This window comes from Lepisosteus oculatus, chromosome 21 (assembly GCF_040954835.1).
Source record: "Lepisosteus oculatus isolate fLepOcu1 chromosome 21, fLepOcu1.hap2, whole genome shotgun sequence".
Classification (NCBI taxonomy): domain Eukaryota; kingdom Metazoa; phylum Chordata; class Actinopteri; order Semionotiformes; family Lepisosteidae; genus Lepisosteus; species Lepisosteus oculatus.
In genome coordinates, this window is record NC_090716.1 from 274,038 (window position 1) to 300,248 (window position 26,211).

The following is a 26,211-nucleotide window of genomic DNA, read 5'->3' on the forward strand; positions in this document are numbered from 1 at the left end:
GTCAGTGGGGAGGAGAGCAGAGTAATGTAGCCAATTCGTAGAGAGGGATTATTAGGAGGCCATGATTGGTAAGGGCCAATTGGAAATTTGGCCAGGACACCGGGGTTATACACCTACTCTTTTCGAGAAGCGCCCTGGGATTTTTAATGACCACAGAGAGTCAGGACCTCGGTTTTACGTCTCATCTGAAGGACAGCGCCTGTTTACAGTACAGTGTCCCCATCACTATACTGGGGCATTAGGACCCACATGGACCGCAGGGTGAGCGCCCCCTGCTGGCCTCATTCACACCTCTTCCAGCAGCAACCTTAGTTTTTCCCAGGAGGTCTCCCATCCAGGTACTGACCAGGCTCACACCTGCTTAGCTTCAGTGGGTTACCAGTTGTGAGTTGCAGGGTGATATGGCTGCTAACCGGTTCATTCATACACAGTTATTCATACAGTTCATTCCTGCTTAGTAAACCTAAAATCTAAACTTTTGTCAACGTTTACAAAAGTTATTCAGTTAACTGAGAAATCTCCCTCATCAGAGCTGTAGATTCTGTAGAAACACTCAGTCCAGCTCCTCTGTAACTTCACACTAACACTCCCTCATCAGAGCTGTAGATACTGTAGACACTCAGTCCAGCTCATCTGTAACTTCACACTAACACTCCCTCATCAGAGCTGTAGATACTGTAGAGACACTCAGTCCAGCTCCTCTGTAACTTCACACTAACACTCCCTCATCAGAGCTGGAGATACTGTAGACACTCAGTCCAGCTCATCTGTAACTTCACACTAACACTCCCTCATCAGAGCTGTAGATACTGTAGAGACACTCAGCCCAGCTCATCTGTAACTTCACACTAACACTCCCTCATCAGAGCTGGAGATACTGTAGAGACACTCAGTCCAGCTCCTCTGTAACTTCACACTAACACTCCCTCATCAGAGCTGTAGATACTGTAGAGACACTCAGTCCAGCTCATCTGTAAATTACTTCTCCAGAGTACACTACAGGCTATATTGGTGTGGCATTTATGTTGTTTGTTCTGTTTTGACTTTGTTTCACAGTGTTGATCAGCTTCCTAGAAACATCTTGTCCCCTCATCACGTTTCCCAGAGCCGCATTCTGGAGCAAAAGTCGCTGGGCTGGGCCCCAGCAGCTCACGCGCAGCCCCACCCACTCCGGGGCTGTTTACTGCCCGGGCTGTTGGGTAACAGCGGAGGGTGTCGCCCCCAGCCCGGGCCGGATTGGACCGGGGGCTCAAGCCGCGCCTGTAGGGCGGGGCAGTTGCGCCGACGCGGCTTGAGTGGCAGGAGAGGCCGGGGCGCCGTAAACAAAACGCGGCTGGCGCAGGCCCAGCGCCTCAGAGCCGTAAACACGGCAGCGACAGCCCGGTATAGTACAGTGGGGTTAAAGCTGACTGCGGAAGACGGACCTGGACGTGAATACTGAGCATTAATTCCGTTGCGGGTAACGTTTGCCACCGTGGTTACGCCGGCAGCGATGCTGGGGGCACACGGGCTGGTGTGACCAGCACTCCTTCGTCGCCTGTGTGCTGTGGACGCGTCCTCTCGCCGGACCAGCGGACACAGCTGCCCGGGGAGCTCCGCTTCGCCGCCGGTTGTCGCCGCAGCTCCTCCCGTTCGCGGCGGGGGCGGGCCGGTGTCCGACCTGGTGTCGCCCGGGGCACCGCTGGGCGCTCCTCCACCATGTTTCCCCTGGACTCGCCCTGGAATATCTCCTTCGCCGGCTGCGGGTTTCTCGGCATTTACCACATCGGCGTGGCGAGCTGCCTGCAGGAGCAGGCCCCGTTCCTGGTGGAGAATGCCAGGCACATCTACGGAGCCTCGGCCGGAGCGCTCACCGCCTCTGCCCTGGTCACCGGGGCATGCCTGGGTGAGAGACTGTCCTGTGACCCGCTGCGGACGCAGCGCCCTGTGGCGCAGATCACACTGCGGCTGTAGATACACCGCTTCAGTACCGCGATCGGGGCAACAGGGCAAAGCGCCCGTAACCGTACCGCTCATGACTGAGCTGGACTGGTTACTCTAGTCACTGCTGTACTGGCCATACTGGTTACTGCTGGGACTGGTTACTGCTGGGACTAGGCATTGCTGGACTGGTCTAGTCACTGCTGGGACTAAGCATTGCTGGACTGGTTACTGCTGGGACTGGTCACTCTGGTTACTGCTGGTCATTGCTGGGCTGGTCATTGCTGGACTGGTCACTGCTGGGACTAGGCATTGCTGGACTTGTCACTCTGGTCACTGCTGGGACCGCTGACTGGTCACACTGTCATGGGGCAGTGTCATGGAGTGGAGCGGTGGCTCTGTGGCTCAGGATCTGCGCCTGTGGCTGGAAGGTTGCAGGTTCAAATCCCGCAGCCGGCAGAGGAATCCTAATCTGTTGGGCCCCTGAGCAAGGCCCTTAACCCCAACTGCTCCAGGGGCGCTGTACAATGGCAGACCCTGCGCTCTGACCCCCAGCTTCTCTCCCTGTCTGTGTCTGTGTCTCATGGAGAAAAGCTGGGGTCTGTAAAAGGGAAATTCCTGATGCATGAAATTGTATAGGGCTAATAAAGTGATGTTATGTTACTGGTCACTGCTGGGATTGCTGGACTGGTCACTGCTTGGACTGCTGACTGGCCACACTGGTCACTGCTGGGACTGGACTGACAGTGCTGAGCTGCCTGCAGGAGTCCGAAGTGTCTCTTGTCTCTGTCTGGTGCCTGTGGGCTCATTCCCAGCTGCTGACTTCTGTGTTTCCGCAGGGGAGGCGGGAGCGAACATCATCGACGTGGCGAAGGAGGCCCGGCGCCGCGTCCTGGGGCCCATGCACCCCTCCTTCAACCTGGTGAAGATCATGCGCACCCTGCTGTACCGCACGCTGCCCCCCGACGCCCACATCCTCGCCACGGGCCGCCTGGGCATCTCGCTCACGCGCGTGTCGGACGGCGAGAACGTGCTGGTGTCCGAGTTCAACACCAAGGAGGAGCTCGTACAGGTCAGAGCACCGAGTCCCCACCGCGCTGAAACTCTCCTGTCACACTGCCATTTCATCTGACTGACTCTGCTGTGAGCTCTCGCTGAGAGCCGGGTCTCTCCTCCAGTCGGCGTGACTCTGCTGTGAGCTCTCGCTGAGAGCCGGGTCTCTCCTCCAGTCGGCGTGACTCTGCTGTGAGCTCTCGCTGAGAGCCGGGTCTCTCCTCCAGTCGGCGTGACTCTGCTGTGAGCTCTCGCTGAGAGCCGGGTCTCTCCTCCAGTCGGCGTGACTCTGCTGTGAGCTCTCGCTGAGAGCCGGGTCTCTCCTCCAGTCGGCGTGACTCTGCTGTGAGCTCTCGCTGAGAGCCGGGTCTCTCCTCCAGTCGGCGTGACTCTGCTGTGAGCTCTCGCTGAGAGCCGGGTCTCTCCTCCAGTCGGCCTGACTCTGCTGTGAGCTCTCGCTGAGAGCCGGGTCTCTCCTCCAGTCAGCCTGACTCTGCTGTGAGCTCTCGCTGAGAGCCGGGTCTCTCCTCCAGTCGGCCTGACTCTGCTGTGAGCTCTCGCTGAGAGCCGGGTCTCTCCTCCAGTCGGCGTGACTCTGCTGTGAGCTCTCGCTGAGAGCCGGGTCTCTCCTCCAGTCGGCGTGACTCTGCTGTGAGCTCTCGCTGAGAGCCGGGTCTCTCCTCCAGTCGGCCTGACTCTGCTGTGAGCTCTCGCTGAGAGCCGGGTCTCTCCTCCAGTCGGCCTGACTCTGCTGTGAGCTCTCGCTGAGAGCCGGGTCTCTCCTCCAGTCGGCGTGACTCTGCTGTGAGCTCTCGCTGAGAGCCGGGTCTCTCCTCCAGTCGGCGTGACTCTGCTGTGAGCTCTCGCTGAGAGCCGGGTCTCTCCTCCAGTCGGCGTGACTCTGCTGTGAGCTCTCGCTGAGAGCCGGGTCTCTCCTCCAGTCGGCGTGACTCTGCTGTGAGCTCTCGCTGAGAGCCGGGTCTCTCCTCCAGTCGGCGTGACTCTGCTGTGAGCTCTCGCTGAGAGCCGGGTCTCTCCTCCAGTCGGCGTGACTCTGCTGTGAGCTCTCGCTGAGAGCCGGGTCTCTCCTCCAGTCGGCGTGACTCTGCTGTGAGCTCTCGCTGAGAGCCGGGTCTCTCCTCCAGTCAGTGTAGATGCTATGGGGCTATCAGTATGGAAGGAGATTGGTCTGTTGTCAAGGGATAGGGTGCAGGTCAGAGGTGAACTTTTAATATATTCATCCTCCCCCTCCTCCTGGCCTGGTGCAGTGGGCCAGCTGGAGCAGAAAGGTAAAAAGGCTGTATAGGAAAGGACCTGCAGAGGAAGTCACCTGACGCTCACCAGTGGGCAGCTAGAGCAGGAGAGCTCAGGGCAGAAACCCGGACAGTGCTGGGGCATTGCCCAGGACCTTTCAGGAAATGCTAATGAGCTGGCGACAGCAGGACCCTGTTGAAAAAAGCTTTATTGGTGCAACAGACAGGGAATTGTAGTCAGAGGTTTGACCGTTGAGCCAGCAGAGAGAGAAATAAACCCAGAGGCAGAGAGAAGACGGGGCAGCAGGGTGTAATGCTGAATGTGTTTGTCTCCGCAGGCCTGCGTGTGCAGTGCGTTCATCCCGGTGTACTGCGGCCTGATCCCTCCAGCGCTGCAGGGCGTGGTGAGTCACCGGCTGCCCTTTGTCCGCTCTGCTGTCAGTGTTACAGCTCCATTGTGCAACGTCTTCATATTCCTCTTCCTCTTTCTGTCTGTTCCTCCGTCCCCCCCCATCCCTCCTCTCCCTTTAAAATTCAACAGCTTTACTCTCCTGCCTGAATAATTAGTCTTGCTAAAGCTCTAACAGTTAGTCATTATTATTGTGTATTTATTGAGAGACAGGCTGTGTGTTCCTCAGGCTGGGACAGGAGATCACACACTGTATTATTATTGAGAGACAGGCTCACTGTTCCTCAGGCTGGGACAGGAGGTCACACACTATTATTATTATTGAGAGACAGGCTCACTGTTCCTCAGGCTGGGACAGGAGATCACACACTGCATTATTATTATTGAGAGACAGGCTCACTGTCTGTTCCTCAGGCTGGGACAGGAGATCACACACTGTATTATTATTATTGAGAGACAGGCTCACTGTTCCTCAGGCTGGGACAGGAGGTCACACACTGTATTATTATTATTGAGAGACAGGCTCACTGTTCCTCAGGCTGGGACAGGAGGTCACACACTGTATTATTATTATTGAGAGACAGGCTCACTGTCTCTTCCTCAGGCTGGGACAGGAGATCACACACTGTATTATTATTATTGAGAGACAGGCTCACTGTTCCTCAGGCTGGGACAGGAGGTCACACACTGTATTATTATTATTGAGAGACAGGCTCACTGTTCCTCAGGCTGGGACAGGAGGTCACACACTGTATTATTATTATTGAGAGACAGGCTCACTGTCTGTTCCTCAGGCTGGGACAGGAGATCACACACTGTATTATTATTATTGAGAGACAGGCTCACTGTTCCTCAGGCTGGGACAGGAGATCACACACTGTATTATTATTATTGAGAGACAGGCTCACTGTCTCTTCCTCAGGCTGGGACAGGAGATCACACACTGTATTATTATTATTGAGAGACAGGCTCACTGTTCTTCAGGCTGGGACAGGAGATCACACACTGTATTATTGTTATTGAGAGACAGGCTCATTATTCCTCGTGCTGGGACAGGAGATCACAGACTGTATTATTATTATTGAGAGACAGGCTCACTGTCTGTTCCTCAGGCTGGGACAGGAAATCTCACACTGTATTATTATTATTGAGAGACAGGCTCATTATTCCTCGTGCTGGGACAGGAGGTCACACACTGTATTATTATTATCCTCTCTTCTTCCACCTCCTCTCCTCTCTCTCTGTGCTCTGGCCTTCTGTCTCTGTCTCTCCCTGGTCCTTCCTCATGCTGGCGAGGGAGACCCAGCCCCGACCCACACATGGGCTGCCTCTGTCTGTGTAGGGGTGCCCGGAGCACAGCGCCCCATCTCTGTCTTGTCTGGTCAGTGTGGGGGTGATGACCCCCTCCCTCTCTCTGGTCAGTGTGGGGGTGATGACCCCCTCCCTCTCTCTGGTCAGTGTTGGGGTGATGACCCCCTCCCTCTCTCTGGTCAGTGTGGGGGTGATGACCTCCTCCCTCTCTCTGGTCAGTGTGGGGGTGATGACCCCCTCCCTCTCTCTGGTCAGTGTGGGGGTGATGACCCCCTCCCTCTCTCTGGTCAGTGTTGGGGTGATGACCCCCTCCCTCTCTCTGGTCAGTGTGGGGGTGATGACCCCCTCCCTCTCTCTGGTCAGTGTGGGGGTGATGACCCCCTCCCTCTCTCTGGTCAGTGTTGGGGTGATGACCCCCTCCCTCTCTCTGGTCAGTGTTGGGGTGATGACCCCCTCCCTCTCTCTGGTCAGTGTGGGGGTGATGACCCCCTCCCTCTCTCTGGTCAGTGTTGGGGTGATGACCCCCTCCCTCTCTCTGGTCAGTGTTGGGGTGATGACCCCCTCCCTCTCTCTGGTCAGTGTGGGGGTGATGACCCCCTCCCTCTCTCTGGTCAGTGTGGGGGTGATGACCCCCTCCCTCTCTCTGGTCAGTGTGGGGGTGATGACCTCCTCCCTCTTTCTGCCCAGCGCTACGTGGACGGGGGGATCTCGGATAACGTGCCGCAGTATGAGCTGAAGAACACCATTACTGTGTCCCCGTTCTCAGGCGAGAGCGACATCTGTCCGCGGGACAGCAGCTCCAGCCTGCACGAGCTGCGCGTCACCAACACCAGCATCCAGCTCTCCCTCAGCAACCTGTACCGGCTGAGCCGGGCACTGTTTCCCCCTGACCCACAGGTGTGTGCCCGCTCGAGGGACTGGACTGCTAACCTGCCGACCCGCTGAGTGACTGACCTGCTGACAAACTGACCGACTGAGGGACTGACCTACTGACCGACTGAGGGACTGACCTGCTGACAGACTGACCCACTGAGTGACTGACCTGCTAAAGGACTGACCTACTGACCCGCTGAGGGACTGACCTGTTGACAAACTGACCGACTGAGGGACTGACCTTCTGACAGATGGACCCGCTGAGGGACTGACCTGCTGACATGCTGAGGGACTGACCTGCTAAAGGACTGACCTGCTGACCCACTGAGGGATTGACCTGCTGATAGACTGACCTGCAGACAGATTGACCCGCTGAGGGACTGACCAGCTGACCTGCTGAGTGACTGACCAGCTGACTCGCTAAGGACTGACCCGCTGAGGGACTGGCCTGCTGACAGATGGACCCGCTGAGGGACTGGCCTGCTGACAGATGGACCCGCTGAGGGACTGACCTGCTGGCCCGCTGAGTGACTGACCTGCTGGCCCGTTGAGGGACTGACCTGCTGACAGATTGACCCGCTGAGGGACTGACCAGCTGACCCGCTGAGGGACTGACCCGTTGAGTGACTGACCTGCTGACCCACTGAGGGACTGACATGCTGACAGACTGACCGACTGAGTGACTGACCAGCTGACCCGCTGAGGGACTGACCTGCTGACCCGCTGAGGGACTGACCTGCTGACAGACTGACCCACTGAGGGACTGACCCGTTGAGTGACTGACATGCTGACAGACTGACCGACTGAGTGACTGACCAGCTGACCCGCTGAGGGACTGACCCGCTGAGGGACTGACCTGCTGACCCGCTGAGTGACTGACCTGCTGACCCGCTGAGGGACTGACCTGCAGACAGATTGACCCACTGAGGGACTGACCCACTGAGTGACTGAGGGACTGACCTGCTGACAGACTGACCCTCTGAGGGACTGACCTGCTGACCCTCTGAGGGACTGACCTGCTGACCCGCTGAGGGACTGACCTGTTGACAGACTGATCGACTGAGGGACTGACCCGCTGAGTGACTGACCCTCTGAATGACTTACCTGCTGTCCCGCTGAGGGACTGACCTGCTGACAGACTGACCTGCTGACCAGCTGAGAGACTGACCTACTGACAGACTGACCCGCTGAGAGACTGACCTGCTAAAGGACTGACCTACTGACCCACTGAGGGACTGACCTGTTGACAAACTGACCGACTGAGGGACTGACCTGCTGACAGATGGACCTGCTCAGTGACTGACCTGCTGACCCGCTGAGGGACTGACCTGCTTACAGACTGACCCACTGAGTGACTGAGCTGCTGACCTGCTGAGGGACTGACCTGCAGACAGATTGACTGCTGAGTGACTGACTCACTGAGTGACTGACCAGCTGACAGATTGACCGCTGAGGGACTGAGCTGCTGACCCGCTGAGGGACTGACCTGCTGACAGACTGACCGACTGAGGGACTGACCCGCTGAGTGACTGACCAGCTGACCCGCTGAGTGACTGAGCTGCTGACCCGCTGAGGGACTGAGCTGCTGACAGACTGACCGACTGAGGGACTGACCTGCTGACCCGCTGAGGGACTGACCTGCTGACCCGCTGAGGGACTGACCCGCTGAGGGACTGACTCACTGAGGGACTGACCTGCTGACCCCTGAGGGACTGACATGCTGACAGACTGACCGACTGAGGGACTGACCAGCTGACCAGCTGAGGGACTGACCCGCTGAGTGACTGACCTGCTGACCCGCTGAGGGACTGACCCGCTGAGGGACTGACATGCTGACAGATTGACCCACTGAGGGACTAACCTGCTGACCCGCTGACCCGCTGAGGGGCTGACCCGCTGAGGGACTGAGATACTAACCTGCTGAGGGACTGACCTGCAGACAGATTGACCCACTGAGGGACTGTCCCACTGAGTGACTGACCCGCTGACCCGCTGAGGGACTGACCTGCAGACAGATTGACCCACTGAGTGACTGAGGGACTGACCCACTGAGTGACTGAGGGACTGACCTGCTGACAGATTGACCGCTGAGTGACTGACCTGCTAAAGGACTGACCTGCTGACCCACTGAGGGATTGACCAGCTGATAGACTGACCTGCAGACAGATTGACCCGCTGAGGGACTGACCAGCTGACCCGCTAAGGACTGACCCACTGAGGGACTAACCTGCTGACCCCCTGACCCGCTGAGGGACTGACCCGCTGAGGGACCGAGATATTAACCTGCTGAGGAGCTGACCTGCTGACAGACTGACCCACTGAGGGACTGACCAGCTAACCCGCTGAGGGACTGACCTGCTGACCCGCTGAGGGACTGACCTGTTGACAGACTGACCGCTGAGTGACTGACCTGCTGACCCGCTGAGGGACTGACCTGCAGACAGATTGACCGCTGAGCGACTGGCCTGCTGACCCGCTGAGGGACTGACCTGCAGACAGATTGACCGCTGAGTGACTGGCCTGCTGACCCGCTGAGGGACTGACTCACTGAGTGACTGAGGGACTGACCCGCTGAGGGACTGAGGGACTGACCTGCTGACCCGCTGAGGGACTGACCTGCTGACAGACTGACCCACTGAGGGACTGAGGGACTGACCTGCAGACAGATTGACCCACTGAGGGACTGACCCGCTGAGTGACTGAGGGACTGACCTGCTGACAGACTGACCCGCTGAGGGACTGACCTGCTGACCCGCTGAGGGACTGACCTGCTGACAGATTGACAGCTGAGTGACTTAGCTGCTGACCCGCTGAGGGACTGACCCGCTGAGGGACTGACCCACTGAGGGACTGACCCGTTGAGTGACTGACCTGCTGACCCCTGAGGGACTGACCTGCTGACAGACTGACCGACTGAGTGACTGACCAGCTGACCCACTGAGGGACTGACCTGCAGACAGATTGACCCGCTGAGTGACTGACCAGCTGACCCGCTGAGGGACTGACCTGCAGACAGATTGACCGCTGAGTGACTGGCCTGCTGACCCGCTGAGGGACTGACTCACTGAGTGACTGAGGGACTGACCCGCTCAGGGACTGACCCGCTGAGGGACTGAGGGACTGACCTGCTGACCCGCTGAGGGACTGACCTGCTGACAGACTGACCCACTGAGGGACTGAGGGACTGACCTGCAGACAGATTGACCCACTGAGGGACTGACCCGCTGAGTGACTGAGGGACTGACCTGCTGACAGACTGACCCGCTGAGGGACTGACCTGCTGACCCGCTGAGGGACTGACCTGCTGACAGATTGACCGCTGAGTGACTTAGCTGCTGACCCGCTGAGGGACTGACCCACTGAGGGACTGACCCGTTGAGTGACTGAGGGACTGACCTGCTGACAGACTGACCCGCTGAGGGACTGACCTGCTGACCCGCTGAGGGACTGACCTGCTGACAGATTGACCGCTGAGTGACTTAGCTGCTGACCCGCTGAGGGACTGACCCACTGAGGGACTGACCCGTTGAGTGACTGACCTGCTGACCCCTGAGGGACTGACCTGCTGACAGACTGACCGACTGAGTGACTGACCAGCTGACCCACTGAGGGACTGACCTGCAGACAGATTGACCCGCTGAGTGACTGACCAGCTGACCCGCTGAGGGTCTGACCCGCTAAGGACTGACCCGCTGAGGGACTGGCCTGCTGACAGATTGACCCGCTGAGGGACTGGCCTGCTGACCCGCTGAGGGACTGACCTGCTGACAGACTGACCCGCTGAGTGACTGACCTGCTGACCCGCTAAGGACTGACCCGCTGAGGGACTGACCTGCAGACAGATTGACCCACTGAGGGACTGACCCGCTGAGGGACTGACCTGCTGACCCGCTGACCCGCTGAGGGACTGACCTGCAGACAGATTGACCCACTGAGGGACTGACCTGCTGACCCGCTGAGGGACTGACCTGTAGACAGATTGACCCACTGAGGGACTGACCTGCTGACCCGCTGAGGGACTGACCTGTAGACAGATTGACCCGCTGAGTGACTGACCTGCTGACCCGCTGAGGGACTGACCTGCTGACAGACTGATCGACTGAGTGACTGACCCTCTGAATGACTGACCTGCTGGCCCGCTGAGAGACTTACACACTGAGGGACTGACCTGCTGACCCGCTGACAGATTGACTCGCTGAGGGACTGACCTGCTGACCCACTGAGGGACTGACCTGCTGACAGACTGACCGACTGAGGGACTGACCTGCTGACCCGCTGAGGGACTGACCTGTTGACAGACTGATCGACTGAGGGACTGACCCGCTGAGAGACTGACCCACTGAGTGACTGAGCTGCTGACCTGCTGAGGGACTGACCTGCAGACAGATTGACCGCTGAGTGACTGACTCACTGAGTGACTGACCAGCTGACAGATTGACCGCTGAGTGACTGAGCTGCTGACCCGCTGAGGGACTGACCTGCTGACAGACTGACCGACTGAGGGACTGACTCACTGAGTGACTGACCAGCTGACCCGCTGAGTGACTGAGCTGCTGACCCGCTGAGGGACTGACCTGCAGACAGATTGACCCACTGAGGGACTGACCCGCTGAGGGACTGACCTGCTGACCCGCTGACCCGCTGAGGGACTGACCTGCAGACAGATTGATCCACTGAGGGACTGACCTGCTGACCCGCTGAGGGACTGACCTGTAGACAGATTGACCCACTGAGGGACTGACCTGCTGACCCGCTGAGGGACTGACCTGTAGACAGATTGACCCGCTGAGTGACTGACCTGCTGACCAGCTGAGGGACTGACCTGCTGACAGACTGATCGACTGAGTGACTGACCCTCTGAATGACTGACCTGCTGGCCCGCTGAGAGACTTACACACTGAGGGACTGACCTGCTGACCCGCTGACAGATTGACTCGCTGAGGGACTGACCTGCTGACCCACTGAGGGACTGACCTGCTGACAGACTGACTGACTGAGGGACTGACCTGCTGACCCGCTGAGGGACTGACCTGTTGACAGACTGATCGACTGAGGGACTGACCCGCTGAGAGACTGACCCACTGAGTGACTGAGCTGCTGACCTGCTGAGGGACTGACCTGCAGACAGATTGACCGCTGAGTGACTGACTCACTGAGTGACTGACCAGCTGACAGATTGACCGCTGAGTGACTGAGCTGCTGACCCGCTGAGGGACTGACCTGCTGACAGACTGACCGACTGAGGGACTGACTCACTGAGTGACTGACCAGCTGACCCGCTGAGGGACTGACTCACTGAGTGACTGACCAGCTGACAGATTGACCGCTGAGTGACTGACCAGCTGACCCGCTGAGGGACTGACCAGCTGACAGATTGACCGCTGAGTGACTGACCCACTGAGTGACTGAGCTGCTGACCCGCTGAGGGACTGACCTGCAGACAGATTGACCGCTGAGTGACTGACTCACTGAGTGACTGACCAGCTGACAGATTGACCGCTGAGGGACTGACCAGCTGACCTGCTGAGTGACTGACCCGCTGACAGACTGACCTGCTGAGGGACTGACCTGCTGACAGACTGATCGACTGAGGGACTGACCCGCTGAGTGACTGACCCTCTGAATGACCGACCTGCTGACCCGCTGACAGATTGACTCGCTGAGGGACTGACCTGCTGACAGACTGACCCGCTGAGTGACTGACCTGCTGACAGACTGATCGACTGAGGGACTGACCCGCTGAGTGACTGACCCTCTGAATGACCGACCTGCTGACCCGCTGACAGATTGACTCGCTGAGGGACTGACCTGCTGACCCACTGAGGGGCTGACCCGCTGAGGGACCGAGATACTAACCTGCTGAGGGACTGACCTGCTGACAGACTGACCGACTGAGGGACTGACCCGCTGACCCGCTGAGTGACTGACCCGCTGACCCCACTGAGGGACTGACCTGCTGACAGATTGACCGCTGAGGGACTGACCTGCTGACCCGCTGAGGGACTGACCTGCTGACCCGCTGAGGGACTGACCCACTGAGTGACTGACACGCCGAGGGACTGACCAGCTTGCATGTTTTACCTCCAGGGTGTAGCCATGCTGCTGACATTACCGAACTGTCTGATTCCTCTTGACCGCAGGTGATGAAGGCGATGTGTAAACAGGGGTACCGAGACGCGCTGCACTTCATCAGGAGGAACGGTGAGTGGTCGATGTGATGGGTGACGGAGGTCTGGCGTCACCGGTGAGCTTTAGAGAGTCTGAGCTTCACCACTACCCTGCACCTCACCCCAGTGTGTCTCTGCCTCTGGGGCGCAGGCCTGCTGCAGTTCCGGGGGCCCCAGCAGGGGTTGGCCCCCCAGCCGGGGGGCGCCTCGGAGAAGGAGAAGGAGGAGGTGGATGAAGACAGCGGGAGGGAGGGGGGTGAGAGGCGGAGAGCTGTGATTCCTGCCCCCAGCAGAGTGGAGGATCGTCTGTTCGACCACCTTCCCCCACGCCTGCACCGAGGTACAGCTGCCCCTCTGAAATACCCCTGGGCCCTGGGGGGGCCAGTGGCACCATATGTGTGTATGGAGGGGCCAGCACGCGCATTCCGTGTGTGTGGGGGGGGGCAGCGTGCGTGTGCCCCGTGTGTGTGTGTCTGTGTGTGGGGGGGGCAGACAGGTGCTGATGTTCTCTGCTCTTTGCTGCCCCCTGCAGCTCTGGTGGAGGCCTGCAAGGAGAGGCAAAGTCTGTTTCAGTCTCTTAGCAACCTGCTGCCAATCAGACTGGCATCTGCCATGATGATGCCCTACACCCTCCCTCTGGAGTCTGCTCTGTCCCTCACTGTCAGGTACCAACTGTGTGTCTCTGTGTGTTTGTGTGCCAGGCTGCTGGTGGTGGCTGTGTTTGTGTGTTTGTGTGCCAGGCTGCTGGTGGTGGCTGTGTTTGTGTGTTTGTGTGCCAGGCTGCTGGTGGTGGCTGTGTTTGTGTGTCCGTGTGCCAGGCTGCTGGTGGTGTCTGTGTGTCTGTGTGCGTTTGTGTGCCAGGCTGCTGGTGGTGGCTGTGTTTGTGTGTTTGTGTGCCAGGCTGCTGGTGGTGACTGTGTTTGTGTGTTTGTGTGCCAGGCTGCTGGTGGTGGCTGTGTTTGTGTGTTTGTGTGCCAGGCTGCTGGTGGTGGCTGTGTTTGTGTGTCCGTGTGCCAGGCTGCTGGTGGTGACTGTGTTTGTGTGTCTGTGTGCCAGGCTGCTGGTGGTGGCTGTGTGTCTGTGTGTGTTTGTGTGCCAGGCTGCTGGTGGTGACTGTGTTTGTGTGTCCGTGTGCCAGGCTGCTGGTGGTGACTGTGTTTGTGTGTTTGTGTGCCAGGCTGCTGGTGGTGACTGTGTTTGTGTGTCCGTGTGCCAGGCTGCTGGTGGTGACTGTGTTTGTGTGTTTGTGTGCCAGGCTGCTGGTGGTGGCTGTGTTTGTGTGTTTGTGTGCCAGGCTGCTGGTGGTGGCTGTGTTTGTGTGTTTGTGTGCCAGGCTGCTGGTGGTGGCTGTGTTTGTGTGTCTGTGTGCCAGGCTGCTGGTGGTGGCTGTGTGTCTGTGTGTGTCCGTGTGCCAGGCTGCTGGTGGTGGCTGTGTTTGTGTGTCCGTGTGCCAGGCTGCTGGTGGTGACTGTGTTTGTGTGTCCGTGTGCCAGGCTGCTGGTGGTTACTGTGTTTGTGTGTCCGTGTGCCAGGCTGCTGGTGGTGACTGTGTTTGTGTGTTTGTGTGCCAGGCTGCTGGTGGTGACTGTGTTTGTGTGTCCGTGTGCCAGGCTGCTGGTGGTGGCTGTGTTTGTGTGTCCTTGTGCCAGGCTGCTGGTGGTGGCTGTGTCCGTGTGCCAGGCTGCTGGTGGTGACTGTGTTTGTGTGTCCGTGTGCCAGGCTGCTGGTGGTGACTGTGTTTGTGTGTCCGTGTGCCAGGCTGCTGGTGGTGGCTGTGTGTCTGTGTGTGTCCGTGTGCCAGGCTGCTGGTGGTGGCTGTGTGTCTGTGTGTGTCCGTGTGCCAGGCTGCTGGTGGTGGCTGTGTGTCTGTGTGTGTCCGTGTGCCAGGCTGCTGGTGGTGGCTGTGTGTCTGTGTGTGTCCGTGTGCCAGGCTGCTGGTGGTGGCTGTGTTTGTGTGTCCGTGTGCCAGGCTGCTGGTGGTGGCTGTGTTTGTGTGCCAGGCTGCTGGTGGTGACTGTGTTTGTGTGTCCGTGTGCCAGGCTGCTGGTGGTGGCTGTGTTTGTGTGTCCGTGTGCCAGGCTGCTGGTGGTGACTGTGTTTGTGTGTTTGTGTGCCAGGCTGCTGGTGGTGACTGTGTGTGTTTGTGTGCCAGGCTGCTGGTGGTGACTGTGTTTGTGTGTTTGTGTGCCAGGCTGCTGGTGGTGACTGTGTTTGTGTGTCTGTGTGCCAGGCTGCTGGTGGTGGCTGTGTGTCTGTGTGTGTCTGTGTGCCAGGCTGCTGGTGGTGGCTGTGGCTGTGTTTGTGTGTTTGTGTGCCAGGCTGCTGGTGGTGACTGTGTGTCTGTGTGCCAGGCTGCTGGTGGTGGCTGTGTTTGTGTGTTTGTGTGCCAGGCTGCTGGTGGTGACTGTTTGTGTGTTTGTGTGCCAGGCTGCTGGAGTGGTTGCCTGATGTACCCGAAGACTTGAGCTGGATGAGGGAGCAGAGTTTGAAGCTACTGCAGTGTCTCATGCGACAGTTCAGGAGGAGCCTGAGTCAGCGCGTCTCTGCTAGGCAAGAAAATCTCTTTCTGTACACTGTACCACACTGTACCACTCTGTACTGCACACTCCACTAACACACTGTAACACATTGCACCACTCTGTACTGCACACTGTAACACACTCTACCACTCTGTACTGCATACAAACACACTGTACTGCACACTCCACTAACACACTGCACCACACTGTACCACTCTGTACTGCACACTAACACACTGTAACACACTGTACCACTCTGTACTGCACACTAACACACTGTAACACACTGTACCACTCTGTACTGCACACTAACACACTATATTGCACACTGTAACACTCTGTACTGCACACACTGTAACACTCTGTCCTGCACACTGTACCACACTGTAACACTCCATTAACACACTGTACTGCACACTGTACCAGACTGTAACACTCTGTACTGCACACAGTGTAACACTCCACTAACACACTGTAACACTCTGTACTGCACACTGTGTAACACTCCATTAACACACTGTAACACTCTGTACTGCACACTGTGTGTACCTGTCACCCCTCTCTCTCTCTCTCTCAGGCTGTCCTATCAGCTGGAGCTGCGCCGCTCTCACTCTGCTCCGGTGGGGGCCGGCCTGCTGCCGGCGGGCTCCTCGCTGCTGGACCTGATCGCCCGCCTCGACCAGTACCAGCGCCAGCTGCTGCCCGGCCTCTTCTGCATCAACCTGGACCTGCAGGCGTCCCTCTACAGCCAGCCAGTGGGCGTGCCCTTCCTGCACGAGGAGGGGGGCCTGGAGATGAGGCCCCTGCCCCAGGACTCCCAGGACTCCCAGGACTCCCTGGGCACCCCCTTGCGCCCCGCGCACTCTGAGCTCAGCCCTGGGGAGCCCCCGGGGAGGCAGCAGGGGGCAGGGGGTGGGGCCAGGCTGGGCTCTTAATTAGCTAATTGAAGCAGCTGCAGAAGGGGGCAGGGCCAGGCTGGGCTCTTAATTAGCTAATTGAAGCAGCTGCAGCAGGGGGTGGGGCCAGGCTGGGCTCTTAATTAGCTAATTTAAGCAGCTGCAGCAGGGGACAGGGCAAAGCTGGGCTCTTAATTAGCTAATTGAAGCAGCTGCAGCGGGGGGGTGGGGCCAGGCTGGGCTCTTAATTAGCGAATTGAAGCAGCTGCAGCAGGGGGTGGGGCCAGGCTGGGCTCTTAATTAGCTAATTGAAGCAACTGCAGGGGGAGGCCCAGGCCGGGCTGTTAATTAGCTAATTGAATCAGCTGCAGCAGGGGGTGGGGCCAGGCCAGGCTGTTAATTAGCTGATTGAAGCAGCTGCAGCAGGGGGCAGGGCAAAGCTGGGCTCTTAATTAGCTAATTGAAGCAGCTGCAGCGGGGGGGTGGGGCCAGGCTGGGCTCTTAATTAGCTAATTGAAGCAACTGCAGGGGGAGGGCCGGGCTGTTAATTAGCTAATTGAATCAGCTGCAGCAGGGGGTGGGGCCAGGCCAGGCTGTTAATTAGCTGATTGAAGCAGCTGCAGCAGGGGGTGGGGCCAGGCTGGGCTCTTAATTAGCTAATTGAAGCAGCTGCAGCAGGGGGTGGGGCCAGCCTGGGCTCTTAATTAGCTAATTGAAGCAGCTGCAGCAGGGGGTGGGGTCAGCCTGGGCTCTTAATTAGCTAATTGAAGCAGCTGCAGCAGGGGGCGGGGCAAGCCTGGACTCTCTCTTAATTAGCTAATTGAAGCGGCGGCTGGCTTGATGGCGTCTGCAGCCAGGGGCTCGCGACACTGTGTTCCAGGACTGGAGGAGAGCGAGAGTTTCAGGAAGGGCGGACGTGTGCAGGAAACAGGAGTGGAGAATTCGGATTGTGGGATGGCGAGCCCCTGTTGGGACAGTTTCCTTAAATTCAGGACTCGGGCTTGAGTTTGAGTGCAGGTGTCCCTCTCTGCACACCAAAGACCAAAGATTGGGCAAAGTCTTGGACAGCCTCACCATTGATCTAGTCCTGCTCACCTCTGCGGGCACTTCCCCGGACAGCCCTGGAAGGACCCCGTCCCTCAGGACCCTGCTGACTCCCATGAGTGTGGAGGGGCCCAGACAGGATCCTAGCAGAGCACTGGCTGGACACTTGCTTGGTGTCCTGGTGTTAGTCAGCTTCTTGGTTGTTTCTGTGTTTTTCACCATCAGTCCTGCAGATCTTCTTCCTGCTGAGGTGCTGATACTCTGACATTTGTTAGGAAGCGGAGGAAATAGGATTCGCCCCACATTGGGAGGTGGGGGGGTTTACCCGTGTCCCAGCTGTGCTCCTGGGTCATTAACAGAGCTGCAGATTGGATGTGATTAGCAGGGCTCTAGACAGTGGTGACAGGGGCTCTAGAGCAGAGTTTGGGACAGGCTGTGCTGTGTGGGTACGAGTCTCGCTCTGCTCCGGAGTCTGGGACATACGATTCCAGCTCTATGCCAGGCTGATGCTGCATCTTGTGACCTGGCTCATTGAACCCTAGACACTGTTCCTGTACTCCAGAAATAAACATCTCAACATTTTCTGTTTATCTTTGAAATTATTTTGTTTCCAATTTTAAAAGAGAGATTGACTGGTTTTTATATTCCTCTGCCCCAGTGTGGCAGAGTGCAATATTGGTTTATTTCTCTGTCCTGAGTGTCAATTGCTGTTCTAGTACTGTAAATACTAAGTGCTCTGTATTATATTGTATTATATTACACTGTATCAAAAATCTTGCTGAAATCATTCTGTTGCCTGTCTTTTATTCTATCTTGAAGTTGAAGTTCAAAAAAGTCTGTACAGATGTGATCATACTTGTGGTCTCTACTAACTAGGCAGTGAGTTGAGTTGTCTTGAGTTTTAAATACCTTCCGTTCTTACACCTGGCCCCCTCACCTGCCCGGCCAGCTGCTCTGCGCATCACCGGAACCCGCGGTCGGTCAGAGCGGCGCTCAGCGGAGCGGCTGGCCGGCCAGGCGTGTGTGCGCAGGCAGACGGCTGCCGCCAGGGGGCGCGGCGCAGCTCTGCGGCTGGGCTCGGCTCTTTCCCGTCTCCCGAGTGGGAGCTGCAGCTGGCCGGGAGACGGCGGGGGAAGATGGCGGAGGACGATCGCTCTCGGTCGGAAGCGGCCCGGCAGAAGAGGCAGGAGCAGCTAAAGCGCTGGCTGGGCTCCGAGACCGAGAGGAGCGGGCCGGGGCAGCGGGACCGGGGCGGCGCGGGGGGCAGGCGGCCCCGGGTCCGGTTCGCCCAGGGCGCCGTGTTCATGGCTTGCTGCTCCGCTGGGGACCGGGACGAGGTGGCGGCACTGCTGAAGCAGGGAGCCGAGATCAACCACGCCAACGTCGACGGGCTGACGGCGCTGCACCAGGTACGAGCCGCCGGGCCGGGCTGGGCCGGGAGAAGAGCCGGACCCTGCAGGGGCTTTGCTTGGCTTTGCTTCCCGGACCGAACTCTCCCACCCGCCCTCCGGCCGGGCGCGGACGGGACTAAGGGAAAGTTAATGGGACGCAGCGGGGCTGTCCCGGGACGGGAATGGGGCTGCCAGCGGGCCGGAGACGAGCTCGGCTGCGAGGGCGGCTCGGTTTCGGTTGTGCGGGGCTGTGCGTGTGGCTGAGCGCCGAGCAGCAACAGGCTGGGAAACCTGTCAGACTGGCTGGATCCCGCTGGCAGCAGTTATAGTCCAGACCCGAGTAACTACTGTACTACAGAGTATCTGTTATAGTCAAGCCCCGAGTAACTACTGTACTACAGAGTATCTGTTATAGTCCAGACCCGAGTAACTACTGTACTACAGAGTGTTATAGTCCAGACCCGAGTAACTACCGTACTACAGAGTATCTGTTATAGTCAAGCCCCGAGTAACTACTGTACTACAGAGTTTCTGTTATAGTCCAGACCCGAGTAACTACTGTACTACAGAGTGTTATAGTCCAGACCCGAGTAACTACCGTACTACAGAGTATCTGTTATAGTCAAGCCCCGAGTAACTACTGTACTACAGAGTTTCTGTTATAGTCCAGACCCGAGTAACTACTGTACTACAGAGTATCTGTTATAGTCAAGCCCCGAGTAACTACTGTACTACAGCCCCGAGTAACTACTGTACTACAGAGTTTCTGTTATAGTCCAGACCCGAGTAACTACTGTACTACAGAGTATCTGTTATAGTCAAGCCCCGAGTAACTACTGTACTACAGAGTATCTGTTATAGTCCCTCCCCGAGTAACTACCGTACTACAGAGTATCTGTTATAGTCAAGCCCAGATTAACTACTGTACTACAGCTCAGAGTAACTACTGTACTACAGAGTATCTGTTATAGTCCCGCCCCGAGTAACTACCGTACTACAGAGTATCTGTTATAGTCAAGCCCCGAGTAACTACTGTACTACAGCTCAGAGTAACTACTGTACTACAGAGTATCTGTTATAGTCCAGACCCGAGTAACTACTGTACTACAGAGTATCTGTTATAGTCAAGCCCCGAGTAACTACTGTACTACAGCTCAGAGTATCTGTTATAGTCCAGCCCCAAGTAACTACTGTACTACAGCTCAGAGTATCTGTTATAGTCCAGCCCCAAGTAACTACTGTACTACAGCTCGGAGTCTCTGTTATAGTCCAGCCTTGAGTAACTACAGTACTACAGCTAAGAGTCTTTGTTATAGTCCAGCCCCGAGTAACTACTGCTCTGAGTAACTACTGTACCACAGCCCAGAGTATCTACTGTAGCTCTGATGAGGGAGTGTTAATGTGAAGTTACAGATAAGCTGGACTGAGTGTCTACAGTTTTTACAGCTCTGATGAGGGAGTGTTAGTGTGACGTTACAGATGAGCTGGACTGAGGGTCTCTACAGTATCTACAGCTCTGATGAGGGAGTGTTAGTGTGAAGTTACAGAGGAGCTGGACTGAGTGTCTCTACAGTATCTACAGCTCTGATGAGGAAGTGTTAGTGTGAAGTTACAGAGGAGCTGGACTGAGTGTCTCTACAGTATCTACAGCTCTGATGAGGGAGTGTTAGTGTGAAGTTACAGAGGAGCTGGACTGAGTGTCTCTACAGTATCTCCAGCTCTGATGAGGGAGTGTTAGTGTGAAGTTACAGATGAGCTGGACTGAGTGTCTACAGTATCTACAGGTCTGATGAGGGAGTGTTAGTGTGAAGTTACAGAGGAGCTGTACTGAGTGTCTACAGTATCTACAGCTCTGATGAGGGAGTGTTAGTGTGAAGTTACAGAGGAGCTGGACTGAGTGTCTACAGTATCTCCAGCTCTGATGAGGGAGTGTTAGTGTGAAGTTACAGATGAGCTGGACTGAGTGTCTCTACAGTATCTACAGCTCTGATGAGGGAGTGTTAGTGTGAAGTTACAGAGGAGCTGGACTGAGTGTCTCTACAGTATCTCCAGCTCTGATGAGGGAGTGTTAGTGTGAAGTTACAGAGGAGCTGGGCTGAGTGTCTCTACAGTATCTTCAGCTCTGATGGGGCTCTAGTTCCTGTGGGAAACTCTTTCCTTCCCTGTTTCTCTGTGTCTCTCAGGGCTTTATTTGCCCAAAATAAGCTCAGTCACAGTGACCTCTGAACCTGTGCAGCGTGCTGAAAGGCAGGCTCTGTGTGGGTGAGGGGCCGAACTGCAGCCCCAGAGCAGCCCAGACGAGGGCGCCTGTGTGACCTGTGTGTCTCTCAGTGTCTCTCAATATCTCTTGAGTGTGTCCTGGTGTGTTCCAGTGTCTTTCTGTGTCTCTCAGTGTGTCGCCATGTCTCTCAGTGTGTCGCCATGTCTCTCAGCGTGTCCTGGTGTCTCTCAGTGTCTCTCAGTGTGTCGCAATGTTTCTGAGTGTGTCGCTCAGTGTCGCTCAGTGTCGCTCAGTGTCGCAGTGTCTCTCAGTGTGTCGCAATTTCTCTCAGTATCTCTTAGTGTGTTGCAGTGTCTCTCAGTTTGTCGCAATGTCTCTCAGTGTCTCTCTGTATCTCAGTTTTTCCAGTGTGTCCCAGTGTCTCTCAGTGTGTTCAGTATCTCTCAGTGTGTCACTATCTCTCTCAGTTAAATTAAATTCAATTCAAGGTGCTTTATTAGCATGACCGATGGGTAAAATCAGTGTTGCCAAAGCAAATAAAAATAATAAAATTAACATGGAACCAAACAAAAAATAAAAGTAAAATAAAATCTACAGACATATTACAGACATTTACAACAAAGACATATTATAATATATTTACATATACTGTAGACATATTGAGCATTATTGGGAGACAGGCTCACTGTTCCCCAGGCTGTGACAGGAGATCACATACTGGGCTGCCAGTTCAACTGAGTTCCCTCCTCCCTCTCCCAGTAGGATTGGGACCCGTTGTGATTCTGGCAGGTGTGGGAACTCTGGGACTAGATTTCTGAGTTTAGGGAAGAATGTTTCTCTAATCTCAGAGTATCTGTCACAGTGCAGTAGGAAGTGCACCTGTCTCTATTTCTCCCCGCTGGCAGTGGGAGCACAGCCTGTCCTCTCTGGGCAGCCAGGTCTGCCTGTGTCCAGTTTCTATGGCCAGACTGTGGTCACTGTGAGTTTCTGATTTCTTCATTCAATTCAGTTCAATTCAAGGTGCTTTATTGGCATGACCAATGAATAAATCAGTGTTGCCAAAGCAAAGCAAATACTATTAACATAAGTTCTACAGACAATATAGACACATCATAAAACATTTATATATAAACATATGGAACATTATTGAAAGACAGACTCACTGTTCCTCAGGCTGGGACAGGAGATCACACACTGTATTATTATTATTATTATTATTATTATTATTATTATTATTATTATTATTATTATTGAGAGACAGGCTCATTGTTCCTCAGGCTGTGACAGACCACATACTGGGCTGCCAGTTCAGCTGAGTTCCCTCCTCCCTCTCCCAGTAGGATTGGGACCCGTTGTGATTCTGGCAGGTGTGGGAACTCTGGGACTAGATTTCTGAGTTTAGGGAAGAATGTTTCTCTAATCCCAGAGTATCTGTCACAGTGCAGTAGGAAGTGCACCTCTGTCTCTATTTCTCCCCGCTGGCAGTGGGAGCACAGCCTGTCCTCTCTGGGCAGCCAGGTCTGCCTGTGTCGCCCAGTTTCTATGGCCAGGCTGTGGTCACTGAGCCTGTACTTCATCAGGGTCTGTTTCTTTTTGCTGTTTCTTATTTTGGTCAAATATTCGGCAAGTGTGTATTGTCTGTTTAGGGTTCTGTAGCATTCCAGTTTATGTTGTGTTTGTGTGTGTGTGTCCCAGTGTGTGAGATATTGCTGTTTGATCTGTGCTGTGATGTGGTTGAGTCTGAGTTGTGGTGCTCTAGCAGTGCTGTCCTGATGCTGGTTAGTGTCGGTGTGGCTCAGGTCAGTGAGCCTCAGGACCAGATGGCTCAGGGGGCTCTGTTTTGGGTTCAGCTCTTTGCTCAGCAGGGCTTTGTGGTGGTAGGAATTTTGGTCACTGATTTTTAGGTGTAGCCAATACTTTAATACTCTTTTATATATGTTTATCAATAGTGGGTACTGGCCTAATTCGGCCCTGCACCAGTTGTTAGGTGTTTTTCTCTGCACACGGAGGATGTTTCTACAGATCTCCATGTGCAGAGTTTCTGTGGGGTGTTTGTCCCATTGAGTGTAATCCTGGTCTGTGAGGGGACCCCACACTTCACTGCCATACAGGGCAATGGGTTGGATTACACTTTGAAATATTTGGAGCCAGATTCTTGTTGGTGGGTTGATGTTGAAGAGCTTCCTTATTGTGTAGAAAGCCCTGAGTGCCTTCTCCCTCAGTGCCTTCACTGCCAGGTCAAAACTCCCAGATGAGCTGATGGTGAGACCGAGATATGTGTAGCTGGATGTGTGCTCCAATGTGTTGTTGTTGAGTGTGAATTTGTACCTGTTTCCCTGAGGTCTGGCTTTCTTCTTGAAAACCATAACTCTGGTCTTGTCCAGATTGACTGGCAGTGCCCAGGTCTGACAGTACTGCTCCAGCAGTGCCAGGTTCTGCTGCAGCCCCTGTTCTGTGGGCGACAGCAGGAGCAGGTCACCCGCATAGAGCAGGAACTTGATTTCTGTGGCGTGTAGTGTAAGACCAGGAGCTGAGACTGTTCCAGCATTCCTACTAATTCGTTGATATAGATATTGAACAGTGTTGGGCTCAGGCTGCAGCCCTGTCTCACCCCATGGCCTTGGGTGAAGAATTTGGTCCTTTTGTTTCCAATTTTCACTGCACATTTGCTCTCTGAATATATTAATTTAATTATGTCATACACTTTGCCCCCTATGCCACTTTGGAATAGTTTATAAAACAATATTTCATGCCAAATTGAGTCAAATGCTTTTTTGAAATCGACAAAGCAGGCAAAAATGTTTCCTTTGTGTTTTTGGTGGACGTGTTTGTCTATCAGTGTGTGTAGGGTGTAAATGTGATCAGATGTGCGGTGATCTGGTAAGAAGCCAATCTGACTTTTACTCAGGACATTGTGTTCGGTAAGGAAGGCCAGTATCCGTGTATTTAGGATACTGCAGAATACCTTCCCCAGGTTACTGTTCACACAGATGCCCCGGTAGTTGTTGGGATCGAGTCTATCTCCACTCTTATAGATGGGCGTGATCAGTCCTTGGTTCCAGGCCTCGGGGAAACATCCGGCTGTCATGATGAGATTGAGGAGTTTGAGCACGGCTTGTTGCAACTTCGTGCTGCTGTGTATCAGGATCTCAATGTTGACTCCATCTTGGCTACAGGCTTTGCGTGGTCTGAGGGCCTGGAGTTTGTCCAGTAGCTCCTGCTCACTGATTGGGGAGTCTAAGGGGTTTTGGTTGTCTTTGATCGCCAATTCCAAAATTTTGAGTTTTTCATAAATGGTTTTGGTCTGATTGATTTGTATTTGGGGGGTTTTGACAGAGATTTTCAAAGTATGTTTGCCAGATTGTTCCATTTTGGATGGCCAATTCTTCTGGTTTTGATTTCTTTAAATTGTTCCACTTCTCCCAGAAACAGTTCTGATTTAGTGACTCCTCAATTTCTGCAAGTTGTTTGTTTATGTATGTGTTTCTTTTCTTTTTCAGTGTGTGTTTGTAAAGTTGTACCGTGTCACAGTAGCTGAGGTGTAGATCTGTGTTGTGTGGTTGTCTGTGTTTTTCATTTGAGACTTTTCGTAGTGCATTTCTGATGTTTTTGCACTCCGTATCAAACCACTTTTCTTTTCCTTTTGTTTTTTGGTAGTTTTTTGATTTAGTTGTTTTTAGCTTAGATTTTGTTGCTAGTTTGTGAAATAGGTGATTTAGTTCTTGTGTGGCCAAGTTTATGCCTAATTTGTTGGTTTGATACGGAGTGTTTAGGAATGTGTCCAACAGTGTCTGAATTTCTTCATCTCCCAGTGGAGTTTGGTATCTGTCTAGGCTGTCGGTGTCCCATCTGTACGCCTGGTTGAGGTCATACAGCTGGTTGGGCTGTGTCAGTGTGTCTCTATGCTGGTGTGCTCTCTTCATGGTAGAGTGTGATCTGGGTGTGGTCAGAGAGAGGAGTTTGTGGCCTGACAGTGAAGGCACTGATACAGGAGGGGTCCAGGTCGGTGATGGCGTAGTCCACCACACTGCTGCTCAGAGCTGAGCTGTAGGTGAACCTGCCTAGAGGGTCCCCTCTAGTCCTGCCCAGTGTGTCCCTGTGTGAGGTGACTGGTGTGGTACAGAGGGGACTGTCCGAATACACCAGTGTGTCCCTGTGTGAGGTGACCAGTGTGGTACAGAGGGGACTGTCTGAATACACCAGTGTGTCCCTGTGCGAGGTGACTGGTGTGGTACAGAGGGGACTGTCTGAATACACCAGTGTGTCCCTGTGTGAGGTGACCAGTGTGGTACAGAGGGACTGTCTGAATACACCAGTGTGTCCCTGTGTGAGCAGACCGGTGTGGTACAGAGGGGACTGTCTGAATACACCAGTGTGTCCCTGTGTGAGGTGACCAGTGTGGCACAGAGGGGATTGTCCGAATACTTGAGTGTTTCCCTGTGTGAGGTGACCAGTGTGTGGTACAGAGGGGACTGTCCGAATACACCAGTGTGTCCCTGTGTGAGGTGACCTGTGTGGTACAGAGGGGATTGTCCGAATATGTGAGTGTTTCCCTGTGTGCTGGTGAAGTCCGCCAGTGTGCCTGTTCGTACATTGAGGTCACCACAGAGCAGCACGTTTCCCTGGCCCTGGAAGTGACCAATCTCCGTGTGGAGATTGGGGAGAATTCCCTCACTGTAGTAGGGGGATTCTGAGGGAGGGATGTAGACAGCACACAGGAAAACCTCATTTTCTGTACAGATGATATTTCTTTAGATTTTAAGCCAAACTCGTGATTCTTCTCTCTTTACTAATCACTCTTCAAAGAGACTCTTCAGTGTCTCTCAGTGTCTCTCAGTCTCTCTCAGTGTGTCGCAGTTTATCTCAGTGTGTCCAGTGTCTCTCAGTGTCTCTCAGTGTCTCTCAGTGTCTCTCAGTGTCTCTCAGTGTGTCCAGTGTCTCTCAGTGTCTCTCATTGTCTCAGTGTCTCTCAGTGTCTCTCTGTGTCTCGCAGTGTCTCTCATTGTGTCACAGTCTCTCTCAATGTGTCACAGTGTCTGTCAGTGTCTGTCAGTGTCTGTCAGTGTCTGTCAGTGTCTTTCAGTGTGTCGCAGTGTGTCGCAGTGTCTCCCAGTGTCTCCCAGTGTCTCCCAGTGTCTCCCAGTGTGGCTCAGT

The 26,211-nt window shown here is 55.0% G+C and overlaps 2 protein-coding genes across 2 annotated transcripts in view; both read left to right on the plus strand.

Annotated features, from left to right (window-relative positions):
* The first annotated feature begins 1,209 nt into the window (after positions 1-1,209).
* Positions 1,210-18,232, plus strand: pnpla2 (patatin-like phospholipase domain containing 2). The gene is made up of 9 exons (XM_069181831.1): positions 1,210-1,885; positions 2,760-2,992; positions 4,565-4,630; positions 6,634-6,843; positions 12,960-13,020; positions 13,138-13,326; positions 13,519-13,651; positions 15,414-15,536; positions 16,083-18,232. The coding sequence occupies exons 1-9, from the start codon at positions 1,699-1,701 to the stop codon at positions 16,438-16,440; spliced, it is 1,560 nt and encodes a 519-aa protein (XP_069037932.1). The 5' UTR covers positions 1,210-1,698; the 3' UTR covers positions 16,441-18,232.
* Positions 18,233-18,444: 212 nt separating this feature from the next.
* The window catches only part of LOC107076216 (protein phosphatase 1 regulatory subunit 12A), a 41,200-nt gene continuing 33,433 nt past the window's right edge, over positions 18,445-26,211 (plus strand). The window contains exon 1 of the mRNA XM_069181830.1: positions 18,445-18,854. Coding sequence (XP_069037931.1) covers positions 18,582-18,854 — 273 coding nt within the window. The 5' untranslated portion in view covers positions 18,445-18,581. The remainder of the gene's footprint in view (positions 18,855-26,211) is intronic.